The sequence below is a fragment of the Chaetodon auriga genome, chromosome 13 (genome assembly GCF_051107435.1).
Source record: "Chaetodon auriga isolate fChaAug3 chromosome 13, fChaAug3.hap1, whole genome shotgun sequence".
In the NCBI taxonomy this organism is placed as follows: domain Eukaryota; kingdom Metazoa; phylum Chordata; class Actinopteri; order Chaetodontiformes; family Chaetodontidae; genus Chaetodon; species Chaetodon auriga.
The window spans coordinates 11,409,039-11,421,021 of record NC_135086.1 but is presented as its reverse complement, the minus strand read 5'-3'; the positions used below and the strand labels follow the sequence as shown (position 1 = coordinate 11,421,021).

At 44.5% G+C, this 11,983-nt stretch overlaps 1 protein-coding gene across 3 annotated transcripts in view; it reads right to left on the bottom strand.

The window, feature by feature from the left end:
• Positions 1-470: 470 nt before the first annotated feature.
• The window catches only part of map3k13 (mitogen-activated protein kinase kinase kinase 13), a 30,322-nt gene continuing 18,809 nt past the window's right edge, over positions 471-11,983 (bottom strand). For all 3 annotated transcript variants that reach the window (XM_076746175.1, XM_076746172.1, XM_076746173.1), the window contains 13 exons: positions 10,391-11,100; positions 9,064-9,247; positions 8,776-8,967; positions 7,779-7,937; positions 7,503-7,661; positions 7,199-7,307; positions 6,896-7,005; positions 6,547-6,663; positions 5,801-5,944; positions 4,806-5,559; positions 4,630-4,700; positions 4,112-4,403; positions 471-3,914 (listed from right to left, as the gene is read on the bottom strand). In XM_076746175.1, coding sequence (XP_076602290.1) covers positions 3,813-3,914; positions 4,112-4,403; positions 4,630-4,700; positions 4,806-5,559; positions 5,801-5,944; positions 6,547-6,663; positions 6,896-7,005; positions 7,199-7,307; positions 7,503-7,661; positions 7,779-7,937; positions 8,776-8,967; positions 9,064-9,247; positions 10,391-11,033 — 3,036 coding nt within the window. In that variant the 5' untranslated portion in view covers positions 11,034-11,100 and the 3' untranslated portion in view covers positions 471-3,812. The remainder of the gene's footprint in view (positions 3,915-4,111; positions 4,404-4,629; positions 4,701-4,805; positions 5,560-5,800; positions 5,945-6,546; positions 6,664-6,895; positions 7,006-7,198; positions 7,308-7,502; positions 7,662-7,778; positions 7,938-8,775; positions 8,968-9,063; positions 9,248-10,390; positions 11,101-11,983) is intronic.

Here is an 11,983-nt window from a genome sequence, read left to right as displayed (position 1 = left end):
GAACTAATTTCATCAGATGTAAATATGCAAATACTCGTACCAGAAGAAACTCCACCTACCAATTTTAACTTTTATTTATTCTTATTTTTAGAACTATTTGCAACTGGTGAACTAGAGTTAAGGATGTGAAATCGTAAAATTTAAATTTATTTCAAGATAAGGTATAGCTTTACTCATCCCAAAGAACATCTGTACGCCAGTATATACAGTAAAATAATTGTAAACACACTACATAGTATGTATGCTTACATAATAAAATAAAGTGTATTTATACAGAATAAAGGGAGATACACAGGAAAGTATTAAATTTTGCCATCATTTTCACCAAGATGGCAAGTAATGTGAAAAATCTATTTCTCAGGAATTGATTGTATCGAGACTGTATTAATACGAGAGATATAAGGACATTGTTAATGAGATGAACATCACAGACAATCTATGGCGCCACAGAAGAGTCAGACCACAGTGTGTTGGGTACAGTACATCAGCATTTATTCCATGCAGTTGTTGGCTCCAATTTTATTCTCCCAGATACCCATTGCACTGTACACTGGATAATACAGGAAACTGACAGGATTGGTTGATCGTAACGCCATTCAACAGGAAAGGGAGTTGGAAATGAGAGTAACAAAGAAACAGATGTTTGATACATGGGATGAGGCGACATGATGTCCACAGTTAGAGACAATTTCACAGAAATTCATATGTAAGCAACTGGTATTTTGATTAAAAATGAGAGGAAGGGATCTCTGCAGAAGTACAGAAATCGGCATCACACATGCCATCAGGCTTAATGTCTCATTTACCCTGCTGTGACAGTCCACTGACTGGCTTTTGGTTGTACTAGAAGTGATTCCTTATAACCTATGTCAAGGTAAAAAAAAAAAAAAGAAAAGAAAAAAAAAAGCTTTAGGAACATTTAATATTGCAAATTACTGATGTTAAGTCTACTAAATCAATACTAAATCTGCAGTGATGATATAAATGATGAATGGCCCCCTGCAGGGTCACAAAATGACATCAGATTCCTGTGATATGAAAATGCCTTTGTTCTGCCATACAAATACTGTCCTCTTCCCACACCAATTCATTGTGCTTCCTTTAAATAATACTTTTCAGGAGAAATCATAGGTCATGACATGTCTAAAGCTGCCAGAAATTAAAAAGAATACAACACCTTACCAGTCATTCATAATAAATTAATTCAATAATCATGTAGGCCAGCTACAACGAAAAAAAAAAGAATCAAAATTAAATTAAAACTTTACAACAATCATACTTCACAGGATATATGCCAGAAAAACAATGTTATGAACAGCTTGATCGGATTACCCAGCCATTACAATACACTAAGTTATTTCACATGTACGTAAACAGAGTGAAGAAGGTTGAAGGAGGCTCGAGGAAAGGCAGCAGCTGCTTTCAATACCAGATGTAAGCCTTTCAAGCAAAAGGGAATTTATCCATCAGTACAGTTTGAGATTCACCTTCTGCTACTCAGCTCTAATGACTCACACCCTCCTGCAGTGTTCAATACTGATGTAACACAGATTTTCTGCTCATTTTCAACCTTTCGGCTGGTCGTTGGTGGCAGAAGCTCGATGCTCTGTCAGAGCTGTGCGACGCGTTAAACAGAGAGAGGACAAAAACGGGCTACATTACATTTACAGATGTTTATATACAGGGGTAACTAACACTGAGATGAGGTTGTTGAAAACCCAGAGCAGCTTAATTGCTCTGTGGCCTTGTCTCTGGCTTATATTCCTAACTTAGTAGCTCAGCCGTCTGCATACACTTGAGCTGACGTCTTGACATCATTATCTTTAAATTCAACCCTGGCTGGCTAATTTTCAACTGCGAAGCCATTAAAGATGACAAACACTCAAACAGAGATAAAAAAATAAAGCTCTCACAGATGCAGTATCCCATTTCAAAGACAGCAAGACAAAAAAGTAATATTGCTGGGGATGCTTCGATTTTTACGTTCATGGGAAATGTCAGATAAATTAGTTTGGGTAGAAAAGCAGAATTGAACCAGGACGTTTACATAACACATGGAAAAGTAAATCGTTGTAACTGTCGCCATCTAGTGGCTGCTGATATATTGCTCCTGCTGTCAATCGGCAACATAAAACCTGAGCATCAAATATCTGGAAAGGCAAGTTCACAAAAATGGGACAATTTAAAAATATAGCATCTATATTAAGCTGTTTGACACTTGCTGCTCTCCTTTAGCCACCTTGGTGTCTAGCCAGCTAGACGCCTCAGATCCAGAGCAAGCAACTTCATTCTCACCTGAGCGCCAACTTACATTATTGCTGTTTTACTCACCACAGCACAGTTAAACAAAAAGCATTTTTTTGGACATTGCTTCATTGACAGTATAAATTACCCTGCTAGAAAATTGTACACGGGAGACGCTGCACCTTGTGATTTCAAGAAATGGGACACTGCACCTGGATTGCAACTAAAACGCTCTACATCTCTACATAGCATTAATGTCCGTTACAGCAACAATGGGTTGAACATCAAGGCTATCTGCTTTTTTAATATTCCTGCATGGTCCGTAATATGTGCCACTCAAAGGAGATTCCTACGCTCAATAATTGGTCCAGTCCAGTTTCTCGCAGTCCTCGAACAATCCTGAGATGAGACTTGAAATTGTAATGTCTAATGGAGAGGAAGGGGCTTTTTGTTCTCTCATATACACACATACACACACACACACACACACACACACACACTCATATGCACTCACACACACAAATAACTCCCTTAACAACTCCGGTCATGACATCTGATTGATGATGACAATGATGGTGGCGTGTCTTGGAGAAAGATGAGCCAGGTCACAGAGAAAGAGTCTCTTTTTTTTTTTTGTTTTATCGTTTCCTTAGCTGTCAGCTGTGTCTTCATCTCTGCTGCTCTGCTAGCTCATCCACTTCATGCAGTCTTCTGGCAGCTTTTGCATTCTGCGAGCTGCACAGGCATGCTGGGACAGTTCAGCGGGGATCCTGATGACTAGACACGTGGTGGTTTTCTACGGAGGGAGGGAGTCCGGTCGCGAGGCAGGTTGTTCATGCTGGTGTTCACACGGTTTTCATGAGCTTCCTGTTCCCCACTCGCCATGGTGGGGATGGGGTGGAAGTGGGGGAGGCGGGGTAACTGGGGCTCTGCACTGTAAACTCATGATAAAGCAGGTCGGTCTTGCTTTTAGTTAGAGGGAGTCCTCGTTGGTTGGGGATTTTGGTCTACAACAATAAGATGCTGAGAGCAACTGATCAAATCCTAGTCTGCGTCAGTCTCCTGAGAGACCAACAATAGCAGTGATGTAACGCCATACTGCTAGCTGTCCGCCTCTCTGATACATCAGCACCCCAACACATCTTCCTTCACATCATCATCATCTGCATCTTCATCTAATTTCAGTCTCTCCCCACCGCAGTTAGCCCGTGCTCAGTTTCAAAATGTCATTTTTTTTCTCTGTTCAGATCAGAGAGCATACAGAGGTCCTGAATTTTCCTTCAAAACTCAGACAAAAATAAATTATGAATGTTACACTATCTACTGTACATTATCATTCAAAAGGGAATCCCTGCCATGGGTTGCCTGGATGCTGTGCTAGAGATGAGGGAGACTGGGTTTTATGAGGGGAAGGTTCGGGGTGGAGGGGGTTCTGGGAGAGACTGCATGGGGCTTTGCTATAGGGAGCTTTGTTTACAATGACGTCCTCTTATTGCTGTATTTTCTGCAGGGCAGAGTGGGACATGATGGCCTCCAGGCAAAAACAGAAGAAAGCCCCGGTCCGGGTTTCACCACGAGGATGGGGCCCCGACTTTGTTGTTTCTAATGGTTGCATCGGAGCACTCTGCTTCTGATGAATCACAGTCTGAGTCCCCAAACTGTAGCGGATTCTGAGAGAAAATTGAGACAGAGAAACATCATCATACAGTATAAGGGCAATGACTTTACAATATGAATTTTATAATATGATCATCGACTTTTGTGATTGAAACTAAAGGCCAACATATCAAGCGAATCCACAGAATAGCTTGGCTAAAATTTCTGAACTAGTCCAACGGGACTACGCACATCCACATCCAACACTAACCTCGTAGCTGTGCTCGTCGGAGCACAGTTTTCCCAGTGAGATCTGGGTCTTCACCCTGCGGACGGCGCACTCCTTGTCAGAGAGGCCGTCCGACTGGGTGGAGATGTCGATGGGGATGTCCGGTGTGTGCGACAGCAGCTCGTCCAGGTGCTCCTCCTGACTGGCGCTCAGCCTCTCCAGGGGCCCGCTGTGGGAGTGGTCGCTGGTGTTTCCTTCCTCTCCGTCAGACACCGACAGGTTCTCTGAGCTGAAGGTGGAGTAGGACTGGAAGCTGCTCATACAGCGATGAGGTCTGTGAGGGAGCAGAGGAAGAAAACAAGTTTCATCGAGCAGTTTCCTTTATGACTGGTTCAGCCTTGACTCTCTTTGAGATACGTCAGCACTGCAAACTAAAATGATTATTTAGATGATGGTGTGGTGAAGGCTCTGTAATTTTCTTTTGTTGCACCACATAATGAAACAGTGCAACAGCACAGAGGAAGTCAAGGTGGTAAACTTGATGACCAACTGTATTTTACCTCTGTCTCCTTGGAAACTCCACTTCACTATCAACCTCCCCTTCTTCCTCTTCAGATGATTCATCCCCACCCTGTAAGAGAAGCAGTTACAGTTGTTAATTCATTATCTTTCACAGTTTCCTTCACACAAACACATATCACACACTCACTGATGTCTGGCGACCGGCTGTGCTCACCTTCCTGAGAGGTCTGAGAGTGCGGGGCAGTGCAGTGGGCAGGGCATGAGGGTGTTGGCATGCCTCTTGTTCCTGTGGCTCAGCCTTCTTTGCGGCCTCTCCATCTGAGGCTAGATCTTTGCCTGGAACCACCAAAGAAGACGGGGCAGTTTCCTGGGTGTTGAGGAGTGAGTAGTGGGGCAACTCTGGGTGGTTTGATGCAGGAGGGGTCTCCTGACAGTGTAGGCAGCCAGGGAAGGGGTGGGCCTGGCAGCAAGGACACAAAGAACCAGCACCAGCACCTGGGAGAGGATTGGAGCTGGTGGACGAGGTCCGCTGTCGCGTGTCTGCATCCACAGCTGTGGATATGAGGTCAGGGCTGGAGCCAGACACGCGGCGCTGCAGGTGGTCAGTTTGAGGGCTACGGAGGGCAGCAGCAGGGCCAAAGTAGCGCAGGTTGTTGGCACAGTTGACGACGGCCTCCTCGCGGCCCTTCAAGGGGAGGAAGGGCCCCTCGACCGTTGGGTGGTGGTGGTGATGATGGTGGAACTGCTGCTCCTGAAGAGACTGGGTGTCTTCTAGCACCCCAGCAACAGGCTTCAGCAGCGCGGGGAACTCGCTGTGGCTTCCTTTACTGTTGGCGCGGCGGTGACGAGGCTTGCTTCTGTACCGGGCTTTGCCAGGAGGCGTGGACACCTTAGGGCTGGCTGACAGTGGCGAGGGGGAGGGGAGAGGATCGACGCTGGGGATGCCATCAGAACGAAGCAAGTCTGGCCTGTGGGAAATGTATTTAGCAGCATGAACATAATGCATCTAAACTAATTTATTCTCCCCATCACTGCATGTTCATCGTCTTCAAATTTATCAGAAAGTAATTAATTTCACTTTACTGAGAGTAGTCACTTATTTAAGGGATAAATTCATATAAATACCATCTACATTAACATAAATGCTAAAGGTGTATAGCAGGGAATTATTGTCTTTTCTTTTACCATTCAATTTGCTGAGCTTCGTACCTTTTGGTGGAGGGCATGCCGGGCTTGTGGGACATGCTTCCTTTCTTCTTGATGAGCTTCTCGACAGCATTAGACCTGACAATGGGCCTGACCAGGTGGCGCTTGTAGGTCCCGGGATACTTCTTCTCCACTGCCTGCTCTCTCCTGCAGGAATGGCTGAATTAGTTTGGAGTTATGTGACAATTAACATCATTCGCATTCAGGTCTATAGACAATTATACTTTCATTACTCCTAACTCAGAGCACATATGACACAGGACACAGGACAGGTTTCAAATAAATTGTACGAATCTATTTACATGTCTGTGAAATCTATTCAGGTGATCTTACAGTGACAGTTTTTGTTTCTGCGAAACAAACAGGACCAAATAAAGAGACTTTATTCTGAAAAGGAAAGAAATCCTCTCAGATGAAAAAATCAGGTCAAGAAATTGGCACCGAATGAAGGGAAGTCATATCCAAGCAAAGACAGATAAATGCTGAAGAAGCTCAGGCAGATATGTGGTGTGACTCAAAAAATGCCCTATTATTCTACTGAATACAAAGTGACCCAAAACAGGGACTTTTCTTCTTCTGTTTTTCTCACTAGCTGAATATACTGCTGGTTGTCTTGCCAGGAGATTGTCAAATATTTCATTACTGGAAATGCCTTTGAATAAGAGGAAACAGAGTGGCAACCAGTAAAGGCTGTAATGGAAGAAAGGAGCAGGATAATAGTGATGCTGATAAATAGTTTATTTACATACTTCATTAGTTCCTTCTCTCGGACCTCCAGCTGCAGCATGATGGCACTGAGCTCCATGTAGAGGTTGTTGGCCCTCTCCAGTTTCCTCTCATAGTGCTCCCGGATGTCCAGAGCGTGCCTGAAAGTGTATAGGAAATGCAGACAAATGTTTACAGCAACCTCTGCTTCAATTTCATTCACGCCAAGTAATACATCCATGCAAAAGTCATTAAAGTGCAGTTAAAATACACTTTGTCCTATCATGAAAAATCTGTCAGATACATTCTAAAGGAATAATGTACCGACAGAGAGACTCCATGTGATCAACCGGCAACATGTTTACTAAATGAGGTCATGTTTTTTGTACGCACCTGAGTTCATCCCGCCGGCGTCGGATCAGCTCTTCGTCCAGCCTGTGGATACAGGTGCCTTCACTTTTGATCTTCTCAAAATGTTTCTTCACCTCCTCCCTCCATTCTGACTGTTATAAGGATGGACACAGTCAAAACGCTGACACTCGCAGAGACAAAGAAAACAACATCATCTAGAAATACTCTCTGGGGCCTGAGCACTGCACTCATTGTATATCAAACTTATCTTTAGAAAAGAAGTGTATAGTATCCTGTGACTTAAACAAACTGAAGATTATTGTGTTTTGCAGCTATAGTGCCGACCTGAGACTTGAAGTAGGTCTCCTGAGGAGCTCCTAGGACATCAGCAGAGGCAATGTCAAGGTGCAGGAGGATCTGACGAAACGAGGGTCTATTCCTGGGCTTGCCTTGCCTGGAATCAGCAAAAAACACAGGAAGAGGAGGTGTGATTTACTGAGAGCTGTAAAATGCTCCTTTTTAAGGACTTTAGGGCAGTCCTGCGTGGTGCATCGTTAGCATTTATCTTACACAAGCACAGCATTTAACCGCAATATTTAAACATGGTGGACAACAATGCCACTAAACATAACATATGATCCACACTCACCATGTTTGTTTCATGAGGATTTTGAAGCCATCCGGGCAGGTAGAGGGGACAGGGAGGTGGAGACTGTTGCTACCAACACCCCAAATGATGGCAGAGGAGTCCACGTCTTTGTAGGGAATCTCTCCGGTCAGCAGCTCCCATAACACAACTCCAAATGACCTGCAACACACAAGTAAAGAGAGTCAGGTCTCACTACAGCACCATCAACAGATCATAACGTGTCTCTATGCCAAAATAAAACTTGAACTGTACTTAACCAACATTTACAGTACTCACCAGATGTCTACTTTTTCAGACACAGGCTCGTTTCTTATTACTTCTGGGGCCATCCAGGCCACTGTACCGGCAAATGACATCTTTGTGCTTTTGTCACTGAGCTCTTTGGATGTTCCAAAATCAGAGATTTTCACAGTGTCGTTGTGGGTGACCAAAACACTGAAACAGACAAACAGAACACACACAGTCTTGTTACCAGGATCACACTGTTTCAATAAGAGGACTGAAAAAAGACTGCAGTCCTATGATGATCGATATCAACTGTAGAGAAACTCTTGAGTTTATTATAAAAACACGTATTTATTTTCATGTCCAAGATGAGCACTGTCAGACTGACATTAATCCAGGTCAGATGACCTGGATTAAACCACTCAAACCGATGCCAAGTTTTTTCTGTGACATTCCGCTGGTTTTAAAGCGGTACGAGTTTCTTTTGCAGCATTTCAATTTTCAAGCCTAAAAGGTTACAGAAGCACATTTCTGCATCTGAATCATCCCATTAGCCGAATGAGACTGACCTTTCCAGCACATTCAGCCTGCTATCATTCTGCTGACTAATACAGTGTTTAGCACTGCTGCAGCATGATGATATTGATTAGAGAAACAGTGCTACAGTGTGCAGAGGATGGGACAGGACACTGTGTCTTACTCTTATAATAGGGCTTCTATGGCTTTTATTAATTCTGAGAATGGCCTTTGAGGTAATATCAGACTGTTCAGAGCTCAAAGGATGAATTGTCTTTCCTGCTGTGGGCTAAGAAATCTTACACAAGATTGCTAAGCTGAAATTTTAAGATCAGCTGTTGAATATCAGTGACAAAACTATTCTGTACTCTCCTGTAGATTACAAGGAAATATCAACTGTACTGCTTTACACACTGAAGCATTTTGGAGGCTTTTTGGAGGTTAAATAAAGGCTGATCAGTTTCATAGTAGCAGAATGCAGAGTGGTGAGTCCCCAAAAACTATCTTTCATCTTACAAAAGAGGAAACTCACTTGGGAGACTTGAGATCTCTGTGGATGATTTTATGCAGGTGCAGGTAGTTCATGCCGCTGGCGATGCCTGAGGCCCAGTCCACCAGCATCCTGGGTGTCACTTTCCTCCCCGCCCTCAACACCTCATACAGCTGGCCCTGGGCACAGTACTCCATGATGATGCAGTAACAAGGTGCCTGGGTGCACACACCCCTAAGTTGGACAAAACACAGGAAACACATTTATAGATCAACAAATCCTGACAATTATAATCAGGCAACTTGCACGGGCAAATGGTTGTAGACTTACTTGAAGCTGATGATATTTGGATGCTTGAGTTTCCGCAGGTGTTTAATGTCCGTCTCCTTCTGTTCGCGCACCTTCTTGATGGCCACCTCTTCAGAGCGGAACTTGCCCAAGAAGACAGCCCCTTGTGCGCCGCTGCCCAGCCACTGCAACTCTGAAATCTCCTCAAATGGAACCTCCCACATATCTGGAAACAAGTAAATCAAATAAAAAAAAAAAGTCACATTTTGATCTTTAGTGCTGTTTTTGTCTATCTATACTCTTTGTGCTGTCACATCTGCTCTTTAAATTGTCATGGCGAATATACATATTCACTTTCTTGCTGATCATTTGATGAGTAGATTGATACTGCTCTCTTGTCTGTCCAGCTAATATGAAGCTACAGCAAGCAGCTTGTTAGCTTAGCTTAGCACAAAGACTGAAAATAGGGGGAAACAGCAATCCTGGGTCTGTCCAAACATAACAAAATCCACCGACCAGCACCTTTGAAGGTCACAAATTCATGCATTATAAGAGTGCAAAAACAACAATTTGCTGTTTTACAGGGGTTGATTTTTGCTGGACTATTTCTTGGCTGGGAGCAGTTACTTCTTGGAGTCTCTGCTGGTCATCTGGCAACCTCACAGTGATGCCAGGACTCCAGGATGCGAAAAAGTAAATTTGATAAAACGACTCGTCCTAGAGTGAAACTCTTTCTTCAAAATAACTGTCATGCAGTTTAAGTCTCCTAGAACCATCTTCATCGAAGAGTAGTATCGCAGAGGTAAAGATTTGTGGCACAGCACAAAAAACCCCAACACAAATCATGGTTAACACTAAATATATTTTCTAGCCATGCTGAGCAAAAATAAACCTGCAGCCATGTGCACAGCTGCCATAAATGTCTTAGAAACAGTTCAAACAGTGAGTCATATGCTGTTCCATCCCTGTTATGTGGTTTGGAAACCAGCGCAGCAGAGAAGCTCTGCTGCTTAAAATCTCCAGCCCACCGCATTTGGACATTAGCTGACCAACCACAAAACCCTGTCCAGTTCTGCCTGACCTCGACTCACATCCTGCAGCCTCTGTGTCCAGCTTGCACAGGCAGCCCTGCAGCAAGGTGAGTCTACCTTTACCATGACCTCAATTCAAACTGACAGCTTTCCCCACAACAACAATATGGTGAAGCTAGGGGTGGCTGTTCAATTACAGTTTCAGACCACATTAGCAGAAACGGGAGGAGAATCTGAGGTTTGTTTCTCAGATGCCTTAAAGGGGCAGGGCTGTTTGAAACAGAACATTTTAGCTTCCTAGACTGATGCCATGCAGAAAGAAAAAACCCAGAACAAACCTTGCTGCTGTAGCTTGTATTCTGTCGAGTATGTCTTCCCGATGATGTTCCAGACAGGCCGAAGACAGCCAAACAGCCCCTCTAAGAAGCCGCCCGACCCAGGCCCAGCTCTGTGGAAGTGCAGCTTGATGTCATCGGGGTGATGGGGGTGGCCCTGTCTCCCCTCTCCACTGTGGTCCATGGGACAGTCCCCTTCTCCCATCTGCTCCTCCATCCCACTGCCACACCCGCCGTGCTCGCAGGAGGCTGGCGATCCGGCTTCCTCGTGGTCCTGCTCCTGCAGCTGGAGCACACTGTTGTCAAAGTGCCCGCCCTCGCTCCGTGTCGAGTCCACACTCAAGGCTGTGTTTGGGGGGCTTACGCCCCCCAGCATCGAGTCTTCGTCCTGGCCGGGTGTCTGCAGCGTCTGCAGGGGAACGGGCAGGTGTGTCGGCGGGGCCAGGTCTGTGATAATCTGAGGAGGTAAATTGGACGGAGGGGCCTGAGGAGGCTGAGGTTGGGAGTTGGGTGAGTTTGATTTCTTCATGGCATCCCCAACCACGGTGAGCTTGAGCTCCTCCTTCAGCTTGCCCACCAGCAGACTGGGACAGGAAGTCCATGATAGCACCTCGGGGGAGCTACCCATGGTGTCGTGCATGTGCATGGGCTACCCAGTGATGATGAGTTGGGCGCGTCCTAACACACTGGTTTGTCTATATTCTGAAAATCACCTGCAGAATGGGGAGGCAAATACAGAAAGAGAGGGAGAGAGGGAGGTTAGCCAAAGTACAGGACATGGAAAATAAAATGCAGATTAAAATAAAAAGATGAGTTAAATCCATTTGGATGATTAGACACCTATGATACAACATAAACATGATTATAACTGTTACCATGGGGCCCTATTACTCCCACAAAGAGAAATGCAATCCTCTCATTTCTCCTCACAGATATAGGATTGAGAGAGCTTACATTAATGATGATTATTTTTAACTATGGAGTGCAAACGCTGCAGGGTGGAGGAGGTCAGAAATACCAACCAGGCTTTGAATCAGCGCATAAGAGACACAGTAGCTAAATGAAAGACATTGTAGATACTTATAATAATGCGATTCTTGGAAATTTCTGGGAAACTGTTGGACTAAACCCATCACACACACACACACACACAACTGAGGCTTTAGTATGTTCTCTGTGAAGCAGTAACTGTATAGCAGGGATTAAAAGTCTTGTTGTGTATTAGGACTGCTGAGAGCGAAACATCTGGCACACACAGCCCATTCTCACTGCTGAACCATCAGGGCTGGCCTTGGACACCACAGGCCAGGCCTTCGTCAGCCGCAGAGCAAACTTACCAACTAGCTTTCTTCAGTCACTGAATCACCAGGAGAAAATCTCAACTAATCTATTACCTTCTTCTGAGCTATCGAATAGCACCTCACAGTATTAATCCATGAAGTCATGAGAGTCATCCAACACATCACATCAAGAGTGGAACTTCAGTTGTGATAACAAGTACTCCAATACAGCTGCTGATGAGGACTGAAAGCTCAGACAAAGCTAGTGAACAACCTTTGAGTTTAGACCATTCTGTCATTCATACTGACCCCAGCA